We start from the raw sequence: 25,153 nt of genomic DNA, 5'->3' as shown, positions 1-25,153 counted from the left end.
GTCCTTTTCAAATAGCTCTTATAGTTTATCGATTAAGTAATAAACTCTCTAAAATAATATTTTTATTAAAATTCCAACATAATATAAATATTGTAATTTTATTCTCAAAAAACTATAATATTGCTACAATATTTTTAAAAATCTATGAACATATACGTGTATTAATATAATTATCATGAAATCATATAATTTAAAAGGGGAGAAGTAAAACAAATTAATGAACAAATTTAAAAATTTAATTCAAAATATTTTATTTAAAAAATTATATAATATTAAAAAAAATTGTACATTCGTGCGGGTTTTAAGCTAATTAATATATATATATATATATATAATAGAAAAATAAATTTAATCATCATGTCCATTCAAAATATACGTTGAATGGACATTCATGACTTGTGTATTCTACATTGTGTCTGTTTGGGAGCTCATATTTGACACTTATATGAGGCAAAAGCTGTTTCTACTTTGCAAGGAGTGTTTGGGTAAATATTGAAATAGTGATTAAAATGATCATATTTGGCTATATGATGAAAGTGAAGCGAGCCTACCATTTCCATTTTCATTCTGACTTATTGTCTATTTTAATGTTTTTTAAGTTTAAAGTATAAATAAGAGTTTTCATGGACGCTTGATTACATTATAAATGATTTTGATTTTTTTTTTAATGACGCATTGATAAAATTTTGTTAAATTTAAATATATATTTTTATGTTTTTCTTGTAAAAAATATTCAATGACTTATAAATTAACACTTATCCAAACCACTAAATTACTTGTTAACACTTATTAGTTGGTAACTTATGCAAAATACGGATTCGAAATTAAAAAATAATATTAAGTTATTATTTTCATAAAATTGAAACTCATAATTCGTACAAAATACATATCAAAATATATTAAATAAATGTTATTAAATAAGTAATTAAAAAAAATTGAAGTTAGATGTAATTCCGAAATTTCACTTTTTAATTCTAGTTATGCACCTAGTTATTTACTTATATAAATCTAATATGTTAACTTTTACTACTATACTAATAAATAAAAATTGAAGTGGAACAAAGTGTAGGGAGAGTGCAAGTTAATTTGTGTTAGTTGAGATTTAATTACATAAATTTTTTTAAAAATAGTAGTACTCAAAATTTGGTACTTCCGTAAAAAAACATAATTTTTTAATTTTTTTTAAAAAATTTATACTTATAAGTTAAGATTTACCAAACACTTCAATAACTCATATATAACTTATAAGTAAAATTATCCAAACGCCTAAATAACTTATAAGTTATGATGTTCATATCACTTATACGACACTTCCGACTTTAAGTCATAAATTACCTTTTTTAAGAAATCCCAAACCTGGCAATTGTATCTTGCAAATGTGTTTACTGTATTTTTTTAATTTTTTGCTAAGTTATACTCATATGAATTATGCGTGAGTAGATCCTACAAGCATCCCAAAAATGCATATACTAGTTATGCATATAAGAAGAAGATTTAACTAAATTTTCCACCCCTAATTTTTATTCATAAATAAAATTGTATGACTATTATACAAAATAACAGCATTTGGACAATTTTATGTTGAAAATGTTTTCATTTGAAGAGGTTAAATTGGAATTTGGTGCAATATTGAAAGTTAAGGCTAGTCAACTGATTTTTGTTAAGTAATTATACAGGTTTGTTTTTACATGAAAGATAAGAGATTGCAAAATACAATTATTTCTAATAAGAACATGCATCTTTAATGTAATACCCGGAAATCTTACGAGTGTAATTATGTGCTTAGTATATAAATATATGTTTTCTTATTCCACTTTAGTGTATTTTCATTTTTTTTCTGAATTAAAAAATAATAATTTAAAGTATCGTCATCATTACATACAAATCACTGAGAGGAAATCCTCTGTCTGGTACAAATTTTGTACTGGGGTCATTGTTATAATTAAAATTTATACAAAAAAACTGTGAAGTGTCAATTAGTTATCACCTTCCCCTGACACTGGCAAAGAACATTGTTATTGAAACTCACTTCAGAGCTGGCGTTGCTGCTTGTTGCAAGAGGGGAGTCTGAAACACTAGCTGTCATGCTTCTCAGTGCAGGCCCTGATCTTACACTATACATGGAGGAAGCAGGTATATCTGTCATCAATGGTCTTAGATTTCCAGGAATATTCCGCCTTATATCCTGCTCCACGAAGGATCAATACATAAATTATTAGCAACTGCACCAGGTTAATTTGCGATAGGTTGTTAAATTAAAGCAAATGATTGCATGTATAAGAAATAATTTTATTTTTTTAGAATTAGATCTAGAAAGCAGGGCAGATAAGAAATGTACCATATGGCTTATAGCCATGTCCATCGACTTCTTAGAAAAATTTCTTCCAAATCCTGAGCCATCTGGAGACGAAGATTTGCCAGATAAGTTACTACAAGGTGAATGTTTGTCATCCTGCTTTGGTGGCACAAGTTTACGCATATTTATAACCCTCTCAACCATCTTGGTTCCGTACATGACAGGACTCACGTTGTCATTAACTTTAGCATATGCACGATTTAAAGCAGGACCAGAGCTTCCAGTGTTATAATTCATTCCATTTGGAGGGCGTCCTCTAGATGGTGAACATGATTGACGTCTAATCCTTCCATAGGGAGCAGGATCAATTAAAGTTGATCGAACACTAGGCGCACCAGGTCTGCCCCTGGTAGCTGAAGTAGGCCGGTCAGAAAGTGAAGTACCTAAATTAGGTGGCACTTCATTAGAGAAACCTGGCATCTCCGCTGGGTTCCACGGTTTTGGTCTCACTGTAGGGGAGCTAGGTCGCGGAGGTGCTGAATTTCTTGTCACATTAGGAGCTGCTTTCACAACTGAAGGAGATTTTACTGAGGGAGCAGATGCATTTGATGACGCTGACAGAGTATTTGGTCTCCGAGTTGGTGTTGCTGCCCTGGATGTAGACTTTGTTGCAGGTGCAGAAGGTCTAGTTGGTGTTGAGGATCTTGCACTAGACCTCGATGTAGGAGTAGAGGATCTTGCAGTAGACCTTGCTGTAGGTGTAGAGGATCTTGCAGTAGCTGCGGGTGCGGAGGATCTTGCAGTAGCTGCAGGTGCTGAGGATCTTACCGCTGTAGGTGTAGAGGATAGAGGATTTTGCAGTAGACCTTAATGTGAGTGTTGAAGATCTTGCGGGGACTGTGGGCTTAGTTGAAGGCAAGGTGGAACAAGTAGGTGTTGAAGACCTCATAGGTCTAGAGGTCATGGTGACAGATGGTTTGGATGCAATAATGGATGAGGGTTTAGAGGCTGAAGCCGATGTAGGTTTGAGGCCAAGGTCAAAGTAGGCCGGTTGGTGTAGCAGGTCTTGATCCTGGGCCGCTTGAAGAAGAGGGCTCCTGGGCCGCTTGAAGAAGAGGGCCTTCTGACTCCTGCACTAGATGACAGGTGGCTCCTTGTAGTATGCTCCAGCTCAGAATTTGCTAGCTAGAACCAGAGTAAACAATAAACATAACAGGAAGAGATTATGAGTGTATTTCAGCATATGCAGACTTAAATATTTTTCGGCAGTAAAAAGCTACACAACTATATATTAGTATTTTGATAGCAATGTCCTTCACTCTTCATAACATGCTCTAGATTAAGATTACAAATAAAGAATCAAGCATCATGCTAGTGCTCAATAATAATTTTGATTGCAATGTCCCGCTCCATTATGTTCCGGGGCGACGGGAAAAATGAAGCGGGAAATGGGGCGGTTTTGAGGCAAAATAAATTTATGTGGCACTGGTATGGGAATGACGATCACCGAGCGCCTTATACAATGTGCAAATTATACATTGGATTTAATTTATCTTATATGTGTGTATATACATACACATATCACATCAAATAAAAACTATCTTTGTATACAAAATTAACAAACTTTTGTTCAAACCTGTTGACCATTAGTTCTATAAGGTGTTATGTTGTAATAAAATAAAAACATATCATCACGATATTTAAAAAACACTTAATTTAATTTTTTTTTGATGCATGTTCACAAACGGAGATAGAACGACGACTATAATTGTAATGAATAATAAAACAAAAAACTTTATGACCCTAACAATGTGAAAAACAAAACAAGTCATATTAAACTTTGTTTTTTGATTGAATCAACAAAAGAAATTAAAAAAATTGAACAAAAATCCCATTGAACTTTGATCAGACATCATTCCTTGAGTAGCTGTCCGATTTTTCCTGTGTTATGGTGCACAACTACCTAGATAACGGAAGAGACACCTCATTAACTTTATAAAAACAAAAACCTGAAATGATGAAAAACAATGCGTGGTGAAACCCCCATCCAATAACACCATCTAACAACCCAAAAAGATAAAAATGTATTTGATTTTAGAAATAATTCAAGCATGTCCCGATTCATCTGATATTTCCCGCATATATGCACATATTCATAAAACTACTACAAACATGCACAACTAATAAATTTACAACATTATATTCAATAATTCACATATACAAAATTTTAATCAAATGATTACTCTTTAACAATGTATTCCAATTTCTATTCCAACAATCTTAAACCATCGTAACATTGCCCAAAATTACAAATGGGATCATCCACTGAAAACAAAGCTTGATAACGTTAGATTTTTTTAGGAAAGTACGTAGACTGTAGACTAGTTATAACTGCCACACTACACCAACTATGGGGTCTTATAACTTAATTTGACATGCCAAGACTCTAGAGATTTTGAAAATTTGTGTCTTGATCAATCACTTGCCAATAAAATAATTTCGATAAACAAACACAAATTTACGAACACATTGTATAACAATACGAATCGTATCGACTTATTTTTGAAAGTATGCATTTTTGTAGAATTAATCTCAATTTAATTTTTTCCAGATTTAAGACCCACTGACTTTTTCCGCCAATCAATTTTGTGTTTCTTGTGACAAATTTATACATAAAACACATATAAAATACGTATATGTTAAAACGCATAAACATCATTTCCGGTCCTCAACCCTCCTCCCACTCCACCCCTAGCCCATTCACACATACCAAACCCGCATCCTCCCTATTTTCATTTAAATTGCATCTCTCTTAAAAGAACCTCCTAATTTTCTATTCCGCCAACTTTCAATTCCACACTTTTCCGTTATCCTCATTATAAATGGAAGTATGGAACCCAACCACAATTTTTAGAATTGAAGTGTACTATAGATTCTGATTTCCCAATAATATAATATGTAGTTATAGGTTTTTGAAGACGACCCTCAGTTGGTGTTGTTTCGGAGGTACTAAGCGTTATGATTTAGCGCATCGCCAATTATATTTTAAGTTGGACTATATATCAATTTGATACATATGGATATTTTGTATATCAGTTGATACATTGCTTAACAAGTGTAATAAGTTGGCGGTTGGGGCCAAGTGAACTGAGTTCAGATAATCAAGACCACCTGTTTTCCAGTTGAGTCAAAAAGGACCACTATCCCAAAAGTTATTAGTATTTATTTAGCTTACCTGTTTTTGTAAACATTATTGCACATTTCAAACAAAATAATAAAATCGTACCTTTTCATTTTTGAAATTTCATATGTTACATGAGTTAGTCCTTTTTAACTTCGGCCCTCCTTTTTAACTCCAATTCCCACTCCAGAAACCTTTTAGCTAATTCCTCTACATCCCTGCACAAATCAAGGACAAAAAAGAATCCTAAATAAAAAGGAACTAAGGTAAAAGGTGCATATATCTTTGTAGAGAGCAAAACAGCAACACTAACATGATTTTCAGAACATGCAGTATTATAAACCATGACTCTCACAAAAACAATTCTGTAGCAATAAGCTTGTTTCCCTTGTATGCATGAATCAGTGTGATGCGCGTAAGATTTATAGAATCAAAACAAAACATAAAAAAGGAAGCGGGCAATAAAGAACTGCAGCTGTCTGAAGGCTAAACTAAAGTTTACTGCGCAATGCGCATAAATTTCACACATATAGTAAGGATGACTTTATGGGTGTGCAACTGCGCATATTTGAAGGTAACTGAATAAACATAATACTATACATATAATACAAAATCTATGTTTCTCCCTTTTGGAAGTCGGAGAATACATGACGAACAAAAAAACAATGACATTTGTTCACAGTTGATGATTCCACCACTACGGGAAGAGAAATTGGCGAAGACAATTTGTGATCAACAAAATTAAATTAAAAGTTAAGGATTGTGGACACGTGGTGCGTAAGATAAGGATTTGGCGTCAAGATTAACAAAAGCATCTAAAATCGAAGATTAATTCTCGTAGGTTTATCATTTTCGCTAATATTTATTTTTATCACATACTATTTTTATAGTGCACTAAGCCAGGGGTCTTCATGGAACCAGCCTCCCTGCTCTTCTTTCGGAATAGGGGCATGTTCTGCGTACATCTTACCCTCTCCAGACATGCAGGACACGGGACATGAATTGAATCAAAAGGGCCCTTTTAACTACTGGATATGTTTAATTTGGTATTATACATATTTATGCAGCATATTTCTTGCGTACATGCTAATAGTTTCACATTAGAATCCAACCATGCATGAAATTTATGCTTACAAGCTTTGAATTAAAATTTGTACAAACTTTTTATAGCATTTGTTTTTTATTTATATTTAATATCTAAAACTTACTCACAACCAGTTTCTTGTTGACCACATACAATATATACCACACTGGCGAAAAATTTAAATTTACCAATATTTCAGAAATTATTTACAAATAATCAAGTTCCAAATTTAATCAAATGAATAAAACCGGCTTACCCTAGATGCCACCGCACTAATTATTTGTTAGAACATTGTATAAAACTAAACTTCGGTGAATAGTACTCGTCTTCACCAAAAAGCAAACAAGCAAATAGCAATCAATCCAACACTTCCATGTAATTTTATGTGATACCAAAAATAAAGTAATGAAACTGCTCTTTGAGAAATCACCTAAAATTGGTTCAGACTAAAACTAAGTAAAAATACATAAGGCATAAATTTACAAAGAGAAATCAATCAAAATTATATCATGTTCAGTTGTTTACTTATATCTATCCGTACCCTACCCCAACCTTTTTTCCTAATAAAGTGGTTTGCTTAATTAATAAAAAAATTATAAATTACATATATTTTTCCAAAAATTTAACACAGCTATGTATAAACATGCATAAACGCAACATTTTTGTTTCCTTTTTTATATAAGTTAATTATGATCGTTTCAAGGCAACCCTGTTCAAAGTTCTAGGTAAAAGTAATGACCTTACATGTATGTGTTATTAAGGCAATAGGCAAGACAAGCGAGAAGGGTTTTATGATGATTATTATTATTAGTACATAGGGCGCCAACGGTTTTGCATTGATGTCCAAAAGAGCAGTGGACAAAAGGTTCATCCACTGCTCTATCACACATCAATGCCTTTGTCGACCCCATTTATGCTAAAAAATAGTGTAGTGGAATAAAATTGTGTCAGTTATTTAACTACAGTCCTTACCCAAGAAATACATTAGTTTTGTGACTACATAATTAACATAAACTTTTTTCTTAAAAAATAATTTATGTTCCAAATTTTTAACATTGCCTATTAATGAAAACAACAATTTTATTTCTTTATTGGGAAGAAATGTAAGAAAACAAACAGAATATAAATATATATCAATCTTCCGCTCGTAATGTCCTTACCTACTTTATTTAAGGTCGATTATCAAAGGCTCGTAACGTCCATACCTATGTTATTTAATGTCAATTATTAAAGGCAAGAGGTGAGACGAAATTATCTCTAAATGAATGAAACAAACTGAGACCTCACCTTTCATAAAATATCATAAAAATGTTCAAGACTAAAATCAAGTAACAAGAACCTCTTTGTAAACAAAGGCATTCATGTGCAAAGAGCAGTCAATCCAAATCCGCGTCCCCATTTAGAACAAGTGAACTGTTATTTATCTAATATTTGGCATTAACATGACAACAATATGATATTAATAATAGAATATTACAAGACAGTGATAAAAAATAATTAACATGATTTCAAGTTTAAAATAATATTCTACATTTGACTACCAAAGTTTGGGTCACATACTACAAGACAAATTTACCCTAAGAAAATATAATAATCAAAAAATGTAAAAGTCTATATTTTATTTACCGTACAACTAAAAATATTTTATTTATTTTCATTTTTCAGTTTTAGTAATAATGATACAAATTCATATTGTTTAATGTTTTGCTTATATATAATAATTATGTAGTTATCAATTATCATCACAATTTCTACAACAATCGGACGAAATTCATAAGGCCGTGACTAGTAAATGGCCTCAGCATCACCTAGTCGAGGAAATGTTCGGCAAATGAATCGCCATATCAAAATCTTTTTTGGTAACCTCTTTTATCTTTTACTTCCAAGCAAATATTATTTTATACCTTATCGTCTTTGTAAAATGTAAATTTGTCGCACATCCACGGGAAAAAAATAATGGTATATTGTTATTCCTAAAAACTTTATTGTTTCTCGTTTCTTTGACGTCAGGTCTAGATATTTAAGTTAAGACACACACACATATCATATAGTTCATATAGTTCCCTCAAATGAATGAGTTATATCTAACACACTCATAAACTTAAAAGTACCAGTATTCCTATCAATTATCTGTACTCAGATAATTGTCTTACAACTCCCAAGAGAAGTTTTAAAAGTATGGTGATCCAAAAATATTGTAAATGATAAAATTAACAGGCTAACCTATCAATTTCTTTCATCTTTGCAGGATCCAGATCATTATCATCATAATCTCCCTCTACATTGATGCTCTCATCTTGAGTGCCCAATATCTTTAATGCATCATCAGCAAAACCACTACGATTTGCAGAACCAGATTCATTCATGTCCTAAAATGTTAACATACATCTTCTTAGGTACTCCAAATTATGCATGAAATTTTGCAGTAACAAACAACGCAATACACTACTGGGAAGAAGTGTCGGAAATAACCAACAATAAAACAATGGACTTCATGTGCCTGACCTGCTCACGGTTCTCGGAAACTTCCTTTAAAGCAGGGGCCTCGGTTGAAGCAAAAGCACTACCGGAAAGAGTTTTCTTTTTCTCCTTCCCTTTGATACGATTCTTTTTCTTCTTCTTTGAGGTTTGACCCCCTTTGGTATCTGCATATATGATTGACCTAATTAATAATGATGTTTTGCATTATGAAAAATAAAATCGCCTTGTCTTCATTAAACTACACTGTGAAACTGTAGGGTATGAAGCAAGGGAAAACTATCAGCTAAGTGCCTAAAGTATCATTGGAAAGATGCCATGTGCTAACCACGCCACAAAAACCTTAAAAAAGATCACTTTGTACTACAAAAGAAAAAAAATAATTGAATAATTTGTGTATCATTTGGAGATGAGCAAATCACTATGAGTAGGTATGGAGAATTTTCACAATCTTCGTTACTTAAAACTGACTAGATACCGAAGCTGCACTAAACTTATCAAAAGAGTATATTAAACACACTTTAACGTATAACGATACGATTAATATATGAAAACAGGGCTGCTTAGTCATGCTAGTAGTAGTGTGTTTCTTTTTTATTTGATCGGACGCATGTCTCACCGTCTAAATAATTTTATTGGCAAACATGGTTTTCTCTTTAAAAATGTTGGGATTTACCTAACATCTTTCATTTTCTACGTAAAATTGCAAGCCATTCTTTTTGTGTTTTGATATGGCATCATGAAAAGAAAAACAGGCTACCAACAACACATAAAGGACTAAGTCCTCTCAAAAGAAAAAGGACAAAAAATGTATCTAATTTTAAATATGCGAACAATTCTAATTGCAGATATATTTAATCCAGTACAGGACACATAAAAAATTGGAGCAAAAAGATGGCAATACCTCCATCTCCGTTGATAAAACAAAGGAGGTCATCAATTGAGCAATCTTCACGCTTCTGAACCTCCAGTTCTGCCTCCGCTTTCTATGTAAGGAAGAACATCAACCAATAACAATGCAAATGATACAAAAAATAAATCTTAGAATAGTACCAGTGATGGTCATCACATTGAAGATGATAGGAAGTTTACCTTTAAGTTCACTACCTCGTTGAGCTTTTTCTTCTGTTTTTCCAACAGTTTATGTGAAAGCCTAGTACGTATATCGACATTTGGATTTTTCCGACGCTCTAGCTCATCTCCCTGCATCAATTGAAAAAGTTTATATAAGAAAATGTAAGGAACATGTCAGTGGTTAACATGCAGTGAACTTAATGGCTGCAAGAAAAAAAACCTTTACACGCAGCTCGAAAGAATTAGATTCTTGCTCTACTTCCGGGACATTTTTCTGAGTGTTTTGAACAAGAATATTGCGGATCATTTCAAATAGCCCTTGAAGTTGTAAACATTTTGCTGCACGAAGCAACATCCAAAGAGCGTCTTGATCCTTTTTAAGAAATTCATCAAAAGAGAACTGGCACTGTTCAAAGAAAAAGCAGATATTAATTCAAAATTTATAATATCATTTGTAAAATAATTCTACAGAGGTACTGCTGTCACAAATCTTATAACATTAACCTCAGTCGGCTGGTTTTATTAAATAAAATTGATTAGCTGATTATCAGTCACGGTTATAATTAAGACAACAAGCAAACATGAAGCTTAGACTCCATCTGTCAACTTTGTAAAGATTGAATTTTTCACAGACCCATATGCCATAGTCATTTGTTTCTATATAAAAACGAGTAAACGGGTTACGCTTGGATGCAATATTCACTCCACGTATCTATCATAATTATGCATTAGTGTGCACAAAATAGAAAAGTTTCCACATAATAACTTTTACAAATAATCCCTTTATATAAAATTGAGTGTCAGGAAGCACATCCTAACAACAATAATTAAGAAAACACGAATCAAACCTCGCAAGAATCACCAGGTACTCGAGAAAGTTGAAAATATCCAAATATCATTTCAACTGCCTCTTTTTCAACAACTGGAGATAGACAAACTGGGTGGCTCCTAGAAAACCCAAATCCGCATTCTAATGCATCGCAAATATAGGGGCACTGCCTTCCAAGCTTAATATCTACTTCTAGATAGTCATAAGTAGCGGTTTGAAGATATATAGGCTCTGCCATCTGAAAATAGAAAACCATCCAAAATAATCGTCATTCAAAGATACAACACAATTATACAAGCACAACAAAGTTATGGGCAAGAAAAACTTAACTAATAATGCGGCTAGAGAAACAATACAATTATGCAAGAAGAGTAGTGCACGACAGTATACGAGCACGGAACAACACGAACACGATATACAATGTCTAATACCACACTAGTAGCTAAAATGTAAGACTTAAACAAAATAACAGAACTTACAAAGTATAGGAAAACATACAATTATACGAGTAAAGTAACACATGACATTACACATGATTATCAATGTTTAATACCACACAAGTAGCTCAAATATAAGACTTAAAACAAAATAATACAACAAAGTACGGTCATAGTTAATAGATTAGAAGCCCTATTTCCTTCCATTGGGATTACTGACAAGAATGATAATAATCAAAATGTTTATAACAAATAAAAGATAATAATTATCATAAACTCCTAATAATTGATTCAGTTTTACTTTCCGGTCTATCATCCCAAAATCCCAAACCTTGCAAACCGAGAGATATTGACCCGACCCAGATCGTAAAAACATCGAGTCACGAACTCACGATTGTCTATCTAAACATATCATTTTCTCGGCCCGTTTGTATTGTGACTCGGCCCATTCTAATTTTATTTTTCTCTAATTGGTCAATTTTACACCACCGTTTATATAGAAATACTTTCAAGCCAATTAAAATAATTATATATTGAATAAGTGGACAAGAAAAAACCTTTAGGCAATGCTCGAAAGATTTAAATAAATCTTGTTGTACTTCCGGGATACGTTTCTGAGGGTATCGAACAAGAATGTCGCGGATAATTTCAAACAGCCCTTGAAGTTGTAAAAAGTTTGCAGCACGAAGCAACATCCAAAGAGTGTATTTATCCTTCTTGAGAAATTCATCAATATAAAACTGGCAATGTTCAAAAAAAAACATATATTAATTCCAATTTAGGATATCCTTTGTAAAATAATTCTACAAAGGTACTGCTGTCACAAATCCTATGACAGAAACTTCAGTCTGCTGGATTTACTAAATTAAAATTGATACATTGATTATCAGTCAAGGTCATGCTTAAGACCCAGCAAGCTAACATGAAGCTTAGAATCATTTGTCAACTTTGTGAAGATTGAGTTTCTCACATACCCACAGGCCATAGTCATTTGCTTCTATAAAAAAACGAGTAAACGTGCAACCCTTTGATGCAATATATTATTCACTCCACGTATCTTTCATAATTACGCATTCATGTGCACAAAACAGAAAAGTTCCCACGTAATAACTTTTACAATTAATCCTTTTAAAGCAAAATGGGTGTCAGGAAGCACAAACTAACTACAAAAATTAAGAAAACACGAACCAAACCTCGCAAGAGTGACTAGGTACTCCATAAAACTGAAAATATCCAAATATCATTTCTACTGCCTCTTTTTCAACACCCGGAGATAGACAAACCGGGTGGCTCCTAGAAAACCCAAACCTGCATTCAAATGCATCGGATATATAGGGGCACTGCAAGCCAAGCTTAATATCTACTTCTAGATAGTCACCGGTAGCAGTTTGAAGATATATAGGCCCTGCGGTCTGAAATAGAAAATTGTCAGAAATAAGCTTCATTGAAAGATACAACATGATTATATAAGCCCAACAAAGTATACTATATAGGTAATAAAAGATTAATTGATAATGCAGCTTGATAAACATTACAATTATGCAAGTAAAGTAACGCGTGACAGTACAAGAACATGATTATACCACACAAGTAGCTCAAATATAAGACTTAAAACAAAAAGTAAATACAATACAATTATAAGACTTAAATAAAAGAAGTTACATAGTATAGGAAACAATACAATTATATAAATAAAGTAAAGCAGGAACAGGTGAGTACACAAACACAGAACTACACGAACACTAGTATGTCTAACCAGTAACAACACGAGTAGCTCAAAATATACGACTTAAAACAAAATAATAGAACTTACAGAGTATGGCAAACAATACAATTAGTATAAAAGTAAAGTGAAGTATGACGACACGAACACGAAACGACAAGAACACGATTGTCAATGTCTAATACCACACAAGTAGCTGAAAACTAGAACTTACAGAGTATGGCAAACAATACAATTAGTATAAAAGTAAAGTGAAGTATGACACGAACACGATTGTCAATGTCTAAGACAAACAAAATAATATAACTTACAGAATATGGCCATAGTTACGAGATTAAAAGCCCTCCTTTCTTCCATTTGGATTATTAGCAAGAATGATAATAATCAAAATGATTATAACTCCTAATTATTCCTTCAATTGTGCTTTCTATTCTATAATCCCAAAATCCCTAACCCTAGCAACCCGAGAGATATTGACCCGAACCCGTATGGCAAAACATCGAGTCACGAACGCGACCATAGGCCCGTTTATTTAGAAATACATTAAAGCATTTTAAATTGGAATTATTATTTTAAAAATTAAAAGTAATATTTTTAATATACCCAATGAAACATTGAATAACTGGTCATGAATAAAATCGAAATAATTTACTTGATCCTGATAAAAATCTATTAAAATATTTATAATATAAAAAAAATAACATATTATTTTCTGTTACCTTGTTTGGTGCGAATTTTATTTCAAGCTCATTTTCGGCAAACTCCGTTATAATTTCTGACATATTTGATTTGGTAGACATGACTGACTCATTTTGTGCAGACTTCATTTCAATTTCTGAAATATTTGACAGGGTCGACATATTTGATAACCTGCATAGATATAAAAATACGAATTACAATGATTACAGAATAACTATTACGAAACCATATACATGTTTTATGTTCAAACGACTAAAAGATGTGTAATCAAAAAATAAATTTGAATAATTATAAAGTAAGGGATTGTAACCTTGTAATAATTACTTGAAAATCGTTTGAGCTAGAGCCTGTAATAGTTTCTCAATAGTTGCTCAAGAACACTTTGAACTAGAATGCGAGATCAATTGTATAAGAAGAACCAAGCTTTAAACAACCAAGTTTTGGAGAGCAATTGAAATGATGAAGAGGACAATAAGAATGAAATGAAATATATAGAATTTTTTATATGATATCTAAAAGATGTAATGTAGATATCAAAATATAATAAGATTCTATGATAGTTTTAGAAATTAGGTGGATATAAATATGAATATGCATAGATATTATTTTTATTATGATATCTAAAAGATGCAATGTAGATATGTAATATAATAAATAACAGTACACATGATTCAAAGACATTTTTGGAAATCTGACGGATATCAACATTTACTCATTTTTTTGAAATATAAGAAAATATTCTCTCAAGATTTGATATCTCTAACAGAATATTATCAAGATAAAAATATGAAAGAAAATGATTTCAAATGCATTTTTAGAAATTATGTTGGTATCTAATTTAAAATTTTATTATTTGATACCTCATTTAAATAATTTATTGTTTAAATTTACATCGGGTACTTAAAAAGTAATAACATTAACAATTTTAAAAAGAAATATTTACATGGGATTCAAAAGCCCTATAAAATTAGTTTTAAGATATTGATGAACACGGTTTGGTCGGCTAGACTTGAGTCAATTATTCAACCCTACCCAACTAATTCTGCTTATAAAAAAGAAACTCATTCATCCAAATATATATATATATATAACCCAATCCTTACCCTCCATCTTTTGGGTTAGATTGGATCGGATCGGGTTAATCGGGTTAAACATTTGACTACAAGTGTGCCATTATCTCACAAATTTTGGAACCATATCAAGGAAAAAATTATTAGTTTCCGGTCAAAGAAAAAGTTATGCATTTTTCATTATATTTAAAGAATAACATATTGATCAATTTAATACCGAAACACCTTTATCACCTGTCATATACCTGGAGCATCCATTGTCAATGATCCATATGACTCTTTTCATTTTTCCATACACATAATGAGGATTAAGTGTGTTTAGCTACCCAAACAGTGTTGGGTACTTTCTTCTTTTTCAGTGAAGTAGCAGAATTAGAATTTGATGATTTAAAAAGAACATGGTTTATTGATTGATTTGCATTTTCCTTTTTAGCTGTAGATCCAAGATTAACTTCTTTGAGGCTCAGTTTATGAAAGCTTGTCATCACTTTCATATTGCAAGGAATGAAGTCAAATTTGTCACATAATGAATAGGGATCTTCGGCCAATACTTCATTGTATTTACAGACTCCCAACTTTGGCTCACTAAAAGCCTTTTTACAAAGGTGAGTTGGGTGATTTGTTGAGTCACATCTTTGACACTATTTTCTGGGGGAATCTGCAATAAAGGCATAGTTGTTGCTCTTGTTCACACCTATTTTTCCATTCCTATTTTTTTCTTCTTCCCAGCATTCTCAGTTTTAATTTCCTTGGATTGGTGTCTTGATAACTTGATTGACTATTGGTTTCTTTTCAAGATCATTTATGGTTGTGGTTTCTGCATTCTTCTTTTCACTATCATCATATGCAAGTTCTTGCTTGATGACCAACTCAACCTCACTGAAATTAACCTCACATGCCTTGAAAAAGGGTGCATCTACTTTTCTCAGCATAACTGAGACATCTTGATTTGCAATTGCTTTCCCTTTGTCACTGATAGGGGATAAAAATAATCCTAACTGCGTAATAAATAAGCGAATTAATTATGCCTGATTTGGTCCAAAGACGAAACCCAGTTATTAAGGCCCAACAATTAGTGTATCATTAATTAGGATCAAGGGTCCTGTAAACCAAGGATTTATTCTTAAAATTCGTAGGCCTAGTATCAGCCCAAATTGTGATTGAGAAAATAAGTTCAAATCATAATCAAACTCTCAAAAGAGTAGTCCTCAAGCCACACGGTTCTATAAGGAAGCAAATCCCTACATTATAGGACTCCAAAGTCCACTATAAATCTGAGACTTGTCATCAAGTCTCATAACCTTAATCCAATTCAAAGGCATCATATGCCTATATAGGGGGTCTCACCCCACAAATCAGAACTATATTTTTTTACTTGATCCTTGGAAAACAACAAGGTACAATGTCATCTTGTGAAGACAGATTAAGTCACAAGACACGAGAGCAGTCAAATCGAGCCTCCAAGCTTACGAACCCTAGTAATAAATTACACCCTAATGTCTTATTCATAACATTTGGCGCCGTATGTGGGAAATCATAACAACAACCATGGTGAACACACGGAGTAGAAACAACACCCCTGAAGGAAAACCCGCTGGAACGACCCAAACAATCTCATCAGTGGTGGAGATACCCCTACACTTAACATATGCCTCTACCTAAGGGGGAACCCTGGTAGGAGCAACTTAACCTTAGCCACAAAGAACGAATCCCCCGACTCCTCAAGGGACGAATCCCCAATTTCAACAGCTACATGCACCTGTGAATTCTCGACACGTTGGGTATGAATACTCAACGATCATGGCCACTAACCCCCTTACAGGATGCCCTTATACCCCGAGGTTGGGGGAAGTGGACACTCTAATCGGAGTGAAGCACAAGGGTAGACTCCCTAATACATACGTGATTTGGCTCCTATTTCGGAGGATCAAGAATTTTCTGGACCTTATACTGATAGAGACTCTGAAGTCATCGGATGACGATGTTGCTCCGAGAAGGAGGCATGCTGGTACAGAGCCGATGTCTGATGCAAACCAACACCCCAAGAGCACGAGTCCCAAAGAAGTCCAGGAGAGGATCAAGGCTCATGAAGCTGAGATCTAAAGGCTGAAGCGCGACTTGGAGCACCTATACCCCAAGACCCCCACTTGCTCCGAGGCGGAGAGATCCTCCTCCCATCATAGACCTGGATGGTCCAATACCAAGAAGGGCTGATCCAAGTGATCTTATATCCCTAGGAGATCCTAATGATCCAATTCTGTCATTAACTAAAGAGATAATGAATGCCCACATCTCAAGAAAGTTTAAGATACCCACCATCAAAGCATATGATGGTACTAACGATCTGGAAAATCATGGCAGGACGTTTTCTAATTCCTTGTTGCTATAGCTTGTGAATGACGCTATCAAGTGTCGGGCCTATCCTTAAACCCCGTCGGGTATGGCTCAAAGGCGGTATAGCCGTCTACCCCCAAACTCGATTGGATCTTTTAAGGATTTGAGCCAAGCTTTCATCAAATAATTTATCAGTGGTATAGTACATGAGAAGAGTTCAGCATCCCTTATGAGCATTGTGCAAGGAGCAAATGAGTCCTTAAGAGACTATCTGAACCTGTTTCACAAAGGAAGCCTTGAAGGTCCCAGATCTTGACGACAAGGTTGCTATGATAGCACTGCAACAGGGAACTAGAGATGAGTTCTTCAAGATATCCTTAGCCAAGCGCCCCCCTGAAAGCATGTTGCAGCACCAAGATAGGGCCGGAAAGTATATCAAGGTGGAGGAAAGTATGAAGAAGATGGTGGTTCACCCCAAACTTGAATCAATGCTTGTCCTCAAGCATAACAGACTCATAAATAAGAAATAAAAATGCATGAATGCAACTAACATGAATGCAATGATCCCCTCAGAATAACTAAACCAATCAATAAGCAACATCTCAAAGAATGCAATTGTTCGCACAAAGTTCAACCAAATCCCACAAATGAACTCACAAGCAAGAAACGTGCTGTGTCTGCAATTGCTTAACAGATATACTCTCGAAACTAGATCAATAATCATAACTCACCTCTCGTCAAGAAAATCACAAGGTTATAAACAGAATAAATGAAAAACACAAAATGACTTACAACACTTCATTTTTATCAGAGTTATACAAGGATTCAAGCTTTTATTGCTAACACATAACAAAACACACATGCTTATTTGATCGTGCAATGAGTGAGGTCCACAAAAGACGTATGCAATAATACCCATATAGAGAGTGTTAGGTTAGCAGATCCCAGACTATAAAAGCCTTAGGTCACTAGGCACAAAGTCCCCTAGAACTTAGTAACTCGAGTATTAAAGAACCCACTTGTGATCAATTATACATGACACATATTTTTTTCTTCTTTTTTCTTTTTTCTTTTTTTTCCTTCTTTAATTTTTTTTCTTTTTTCATGTTCTGACCGAGTGTGTTTCGCTTCATCTCATTCAACCCTATACTACTCATATAAATATGAGCCGGCTACTAGCCATTTGACGCCTAGCCACAACTAGCATTGATATCCAAGTTTTTCTCCAATTATAAAAATCTATTTTATTTCTTCACTAAGAGAATAGCATAAATTCTAGACATAACCAAGTGATTAAACCTCGCCAAACAAATAAGTCATGATCATGATCTAGCACTCAAGTAACCTATAAGACTTAGTGAAAATTTTCTTATTTCTAGCATGCAAATCAATTCTCTAGGACTTAACATTCCTCTATACGACATCATTACACTCGAATCAACATCACAAATTAATCAGAAAAGCAATCTAAGGGATCATGATATAATGCCAATGCAACTACATGCAACCTACTAACATGAAAACAAATACGCAAAACAAAAACAAAAACAAATAACTACATGACAAATATGCAAACTATATGAACTAAACTATCATGAATATGCATCTATATGGACTCACACACAAATATTCCTTAACCATCACCCCCAAACTTAAAAATTTCACTGTCCTCATTGAAGGTAATAATAAGGAATTTCAGGCATACCTAGTTGGCGGGAGGATCACCCTCTTTGGGTGGAGGATCAGGTGGCCAATCAACCTCGACACCAGTGTCTCGAAAACGTTGGTGGATGTCATGCATGGCCTCCATACGCTGAATCAACTTTCTATACTGCGCATCACCAATACCAAACCTATCAACTGTCTGTGGTGCACAAGAGGGATCATTTGTAAGCACGGGAGGAACCGGTCGGTCACCCTTTAGATTATCATATATATATATATATATATTACAAACCCTTGTCAACAGGTGCACCTAAGAATGCATACCTCAAGTGATCTGGCAGTGGGTTGAGCTCAAGTGTGGGAGCTTCTTCAATAGACGGCTCAAGACGCTCCTGAGAAATTTTCTGCCTTGCTAACCTAAGAGAATCAAATGGCATATCCAACTTCCTCTTCCACAGAGGTGCATTCAAAACCTGCAGTTGCTCTGTTCTTTCTTCATCTTCAATAATTGAAATACCTATTAAGGATCTCTCTAAGGTATCTGACTTTGGCAATTGCTCAAGCTCCTAATTCACGACAGAGTCGACCCGCTCTACTTTAAAGCACTCCTTTTTATCTGTGGGTAACTTTATTGCCTTGAACACATTAAAAGTGACCTTTGGATCTTAAACCTTCATCGTAAGCTCTCCTTTTTGCACATCGATCATAGTTCGGCCTGTAGCCAAGAATGGTCTTCCCAAGATGATGGGAATCTTCTTATCTTTCTCAAAATCCAGAATTACAAAATCAGCAGGGAAGATGAGTTTATCCACCTTAACTAAGATATCCTCCACTACTCCTCGTGGATAAGTGATGGTCCGATCGGCCAACTGTAAGGACATGTTTGTCGGTTTTGGCTCAGGCAAACTAAGTTTCTTGAAGATATATAAGGGCATCAGATTGATGTTAGCTCCCAAGTCACAGAAACACTTATCGAATGACAGATTTCCAATAGTGTAAGGTATCGTGAAGCTTCCTGGGATCTTTAAGCTTAGGAGGTAGTTTCGGTTGTAGCACAACACTGCACTCTTCCGTTAGAGCAACGGTTTCCAACTCCTCAAGTTTTAGCTTCTAAGATAGAATACCCTTCATGAACTTAGCATAAATCGGCATTTGTTCTAGAGCTTCAGTAAAAGGTATGTTGATATGCAGCTTCTTGAAAACCTCCAAAAACTTGGAAAATTACTTGTCGAACTTATGCTTTTGAAGCCTTTTAGGAAATGGGGGAGGTGGGTAGGCTTGTCTATCCCATGAATTACCCTCAGGAGGATTGCTTTCAACATCTTTCTTCTTCGGTTCCACCTCGGCATCCTTCTGCACAACTTTTTCAGCTACAATCTCATTTTCAGGATTTGGAAAAGGTGTCAGATGCACCTGTATTCTGGACAAAATCTTTAGAATCTTCGTCTTGCTGAATTTGGGGGCTTGCAACCTTTTCGGACCTCAAGGTGATGGCGTTCACCTATTCTTTAACTTCCATCTTGCCTGGATTAGCTTCGATATCACTAGGAAGAGTTCTTGGTTGTCGATTCAACAAAGCATTGGCAATCTCCCCAATTTGATTCTCCAGAGTCTTGATAGAAACCGCATGACTCTTACACATGAGCCTCAACTCCTCCAATTCAGATTTTTCATTAGATTGACTTGTACTTCCATGTGGTAGTTGTTGAAGTTGGAGTTGTTGTCTTGGTGCATATTGCGGTTGTTGAAAACCAGGAGGATTGAATTGCTTTGCTGCATACTGCTGATAAGGCTGTTGCACCGCATTCTGATTATTTCTCAAGCTGAAGTTAGAATGATTCTAGTTGTCAGGATGATAAGTGGCTGGAACTGGTTGCTGTGATCTCTGAAAGTTGCTCAAAAACTGAGCTGATTCACTAGATATAGCGCATTGCTCCATCGCATGCGCACCTGCACAATGCTCACCAACATTGGCTATCTGATTGACTCCATAGTTGGCCAGAGAATCGATTTTCCTAGACAAAGCCTTCAGTTGAGCAGTGATAGCCATAGTTGTATTCACTTCAAGAACTCCTGCTAACTTTCCCTGAGGCAATCTCTAGGTTGGATACTGATATTCATTAGCAGCCATCAGTTCAATTAGCTCATAAGCTTCCTCACAGCTCTTTGCCCATAATGCTCCACCTGATGGGTCTTGACTGTGCTCCTAAACCATTGTAAAAAAATTAATGATCATTTAATCAGGCATGCCATGGTGATGACACTTCATAAGCATCTTCTTGTAGTGCTCCCAAGCTTCAACTAGAGTTTTTCCCGATTGTTGCGCAAATTGAGTAAGAGCATTCATGTTAGTCCCTAACAATACAACAAGAATTACAGAGGGGGGGGGTTGAATGTAATTCTGGCTACTTTTTGAGATTAATTAAAAGTGGTTCTAACTTAACAATATATAAGTGTTTGATTTGCAAAATGCAGAATGAAGAGTTAGATAAATCAAAACATAAGTAATTGAAAACACAAGTCTTTAAAAACTTTCTGGTGGATTTGAATGTATCCACCAGAGATATATATATATCAAGAGAATCATGTGAAGCTTGAATAGCTCACAGCTGCTTACAAATATGAACAACTAAACTTACAGAGAAATGCTACAGGATACAGCTTACAATTGTTTCTCTGAAAATGTATTTGCTTAGTCTTCTTGTTGTTCTATTTGCTACTCTTGGTTTATATATCACTAAGATTATATAGTAATAAGACAAGATAATAAAACAAAACCTATCAAGTCTAATACCATGTTGCTTCACTACTCTATTCCAGCATCTTTGAATATCTTCATAATAGCATGGAAATGGTAATGCTCCTTTATTCTCAAAAATCCAGTTGAATAGGCTGCCACATTCCTTTTGCAAACACTCGACGCATGTGACTGTGTTGTCACTGTCAACAGATGTTTGAATTGATCATCCGTCGGGTACATGATTATCATCCGTCGGGTTGCCTTGTTGATCATCCGTCGGGAGCTTAGTTGATCATCCGTCGGTGGCTTTGTTGATCATCCGTCGGGTAGCTATTTGACACTTGACTTCATTTCACTTATGCAGAATTATAAGACAACTTATATTAACAATTAATCAACCTATTCTGCATATCTAATTAAAGTCAACATGACTTATATGCTACTACAGAATCTATACAAATGTGTTTATAGAAATGTGCTACATGACTTATTGTAACATAAGCTATTCACTCGATGGATGTCAAATCATCATCTGTCGGGACTATATTGAGTCATCCGTCAGGACTATATCTGATCATCCGCCGAGTGCTACATTTTTCATTAAGTTGAATCTACTAAGGTGTTTTGTTAATGTAATCATCAAGTTGACAACATATTCCCAACAATCTCCCCCAATTTATGTCTACTAGAATTGTAGCCATAAATTAAGAGAAACTTGATGATAACAAAACACTCTAAAAATACAGATTTAAAAAGTAGTAGATAAAACTGAAAAGTGCTGCATAATTTACTGAAAAATTTACAGGACAAAGTGTACAAAGATTTGCTCACAATCATTTTCAAGGTGCTCCTCTAGTTTGAGCAGATTGATCTATTTCCTTATTTATCTGGATTTCTTCCCAAGCTTCCTGTTATTTTCTTCTATCTGATTTTGGAGCTGTCTGTGGAATTCATGTTCATCAGATTCTGAAAGATCTAACATTCCTTGCATTTCCAGAAGAGTCTCATTGCTAGAGATGCTCAACTGGTCCTCTAATCTGAAGAATCTTCTAAATCCCTTATCATCCATGAATTCCATCAGCCAGTAGGGCCTTAGATGCACTCTACTCCCTGTATAAGGAATAGTTAAGGTTTTTGGGAGTGCATCTTTGGCTCTAATACTTCTCAGTTCTTCAATCTTCTTTAGAACTAGTCTTCTAGCTGTCACATTGAATCCAAAGTTCTTCTTGAAGGATGAATAAACTTTTATCAGTATAGATTGGCTCTCTTGAAGAATCCTGTGAAGTGGCAATGATATCTCTTTTCCTCCCTTGTACTTGAATACTAACCTTTCAGGTAGATTCCTGTAAGCATCAATCCCTTTAGCTTCTTCCAATTCATCTAGATAAAGGTTTAGTTTAAAGAATTCCTTGATGTCACAGATGTACATGATATCTCCCTTGTTGACCTTGGTTTGAGCTTTGGTTAGGGACTTGGATCTGAGAGTTGAGGGCTTCACTTTCTTGACTGCTCTGGTCTTTGTCTTCTTTGGCTTCATGAAATGAGGTAGATTGAGTTCAGGAATTGGTAGACTATCCCAGTCTATTAGGCTCATCCTTTTGAATGATAGGTTCACCATGGAAATTCTTGGATGGATCTATCTTGAATTCTTCGTGTGCAACAGAGGGCATGGATGTTTGAGTTGTTGTAGAAGTAGACTTTTTGGGAAACTGATCTTCCAATCCTTCTTTATCAAAGTTCACTTTTCTCTTGGAGTGAAGTTTGTATATAACCCTTCTTTTCTGCTGTGATTCTTCTTGCATTTTAGATCCTTAGATCCAGTGATTTCATATGGTTGTTCAGGAATTTGTTGTGGGGGTTTCACAGCTTGCAACTTGGCCAAGATAGCAGCTTGCTCCTTCTTTTGTTTGAGCTTTTTAGCATCTAGAGCAGCTTACTTCAATCTTGCCTTTTCTTCCCTTTTTGCTTCAGCAAATTGAGGGTGTCCAGCCACCACACAAATTTCCTTACCATTTCTGAAAACTTTGGTAATTCTCCTTTTCAATGCTGAATCAGCTAGGATTCTTGTAGAATGCAATAGATCTTGACAAAAGTTTCTTCTCATCAGGCTTTGGTGTCTCATACACTATGTCCAAAGGGTTCTTTAGTGAAGATTTTGGGTAGTTCACCTTTGGCTTCATAATTAGATCTGCCTTTGGAGACTTGATGCAGGATGTCTGGCCTCTTTCCAGATAATTATGCTCATATCATTCACAGAAATTTGCCTGACTTGAGAGTGATGAGTGGCTGATTTTTCTGGCTTCTTTGCTAGACCAAATTTCTTTTGAATGTCCTCATCAATTTTCTCCCAGTTTATTGTGCTAAACTGCTTCTTCTCAGCTGCTCTCAAAGTGGCTGCTGCTTCATTAATTAGATCAATGCTATCTTTAACTACTGGCTTTGTGAAAGCAATTGTAGGCACTAATTACTTTGCTAACTTGAATAGTTGAGCCGTTTCTCCCCCTCACTTGAGCCTTTCTCCCCTTTTTTGTTATCGTCAAGTTGTATGGGAGGGAGTTGAGCAACTACCAACTGTTGGAGTAGAGCAATATGAGTTTCTTGATTGGTAAGTATCTTAGCCATTGACTTCTCTATAGCAGATAATCTTGAGTCCATGACCTCAACTTTTCTATTGAGATTAGCCTCCTTCCTTAGCTTTTGAACTATTTCAGTCATGGTGGTTGCAGGAAGTCTAACATCCAATCTTGTTATGACATCTTATTTTACTTCAGAAATTTCTTGCTTGATTTCATCCACACTCTAACTGTGTTGGAGAGCTTGAATTTTATACAGCTGGAGTGCTTCAAGGTGTGCTGTAAGTAGCTTCTTTGTGCTGGCATTAGAAGATGCCTGAATGGCTGTTTGGGTGTCATGAATTAGCTTGAATAGTGTTGATTGGAGATGTGAGTAGGAACCTTCTTTTGTTAGCATCCAGGCAGGAACATCTGCATCTCCCCCTATGCTCATGCTATCTTCCTCATCATCCCCACCAACATCCCCAAAAGAATTTTCATCCAGTTCAAAATCACTGCCAATGGTAGAAGGCATAACAGTGATTGCATCATTTGCTCTCTGTAAAGATTGTGTAGTATGCACCAAGTTTAATATTCTTTCAGCCTCCTCATTGCCCTGTACAGCTAGAGTTTGGTAAGCTGTAACAGGGTGAGTAAATGTCTCAGCATCTAGGGAAATAGAATCTATGACAGCTTGATATTCTTGCTGAAATAGCCTTTTCCTTTCTGCATCATTGATATTCATTGACTCACTTGCAATGGTTTCCATCCTTATCACTCCTGTACCAGCATTTCTCTCATGATCTCTCTTTTCTTGCATCAAGGTCTCACCTTGGCTCCCCACCCTCACACCCTCACCTTCACCATCTAAGGTGGGACTCCTCACACGCACTTTTGCCAGTCCTGAAGAAATAGACTGCATTGGATCACTCTTTTTCTCTCCTTTTTCCTGGAAGCAACCCAGACTCTCACTCAAGTCACTACCTTCCCT

At 35.0% G+C, this 25,153-nt stretch overlaps 2 protein-coding genes across 2 annotated transcripts; both read right to left on the bottom strand.

The window, feature by feature from the left end:
• Positions 1 to 1,788: 1,788 nt before the first annotated feature.
• LOC141679356 (uncharacterized) lies at positions 1,789 to 5,547 on the bottom strand. The gene is made up of 3 exons (XM_074485856.1): positions 5,532 to 5,547; positions 2,339 to 3,162; positions 1,789 to 2,185 (listed from the first exon to the last, which is right to left on the bottom strand). Exons 1-3 carry the CDS (start codon positions 5,545 to 5,547, stop codon positions 1,973 to 1,975), a joined length of 1,053 nt encoding a protein of 350 aa, XP_074341957.1. The 3' UTR covers positions 1,789 to 1,972.
• On the bottom strand, positions 3,387 to 13,335 carry LOC141677996 (SKP1-like protein 21). The gene is made up of 11 exons (XM_074484168.1): positions 13,317 to 13,335; positions 12,573 to 12,791; positions 11,937 to 12,119; positions 10,962 to 11,180; positions 10,334 to 10,519; positions 10,132 to 10,242; positions 9,944 to 10,025; positions 9,067 to 9,206; positions 8,785 to 8,930; positions 5,583 to 5,695; positions 3,387 to 3,481 (listed from the first exon to the last, which is right to left on the bottom strand). The coding sequence occupies exons 2-10, from the start codon at positions 12,621 to 12,623 to the stop codon at positions 5,617 to 5,619; spliced, it is 1,197 nt and encodes a 398-aa protein (XP_074340269.1). The 5' UTR covers positions 12,624 to 12,791; positions 13,317 to 13,335; the 3' UTR covers positions 3,387 to 3,481; positions 5,583 to 5,616.
• Positions 13,336 to 25,153: the final 11,818 nt, after the last annotated feature.

Source organism: Apium graveolens, chromosome 8 (genome assembly GCF_009905375.1).
Source record: "Apium graveolens cultivar Ventura chromosome 8, ASM990537v1, whole genome shotgun sequence".
NCBI classification, from domain to species: Eukaryota; Viridiplantae; Streptophyta; class Magnoliopsida; order Apiales; family Apiaceae; genus Apium; species Apium graveolens.
Note: the sequence above shows the minus strand (reverse complement) of the source record. Positions and strands in the feature narration are given on the sequence as shown.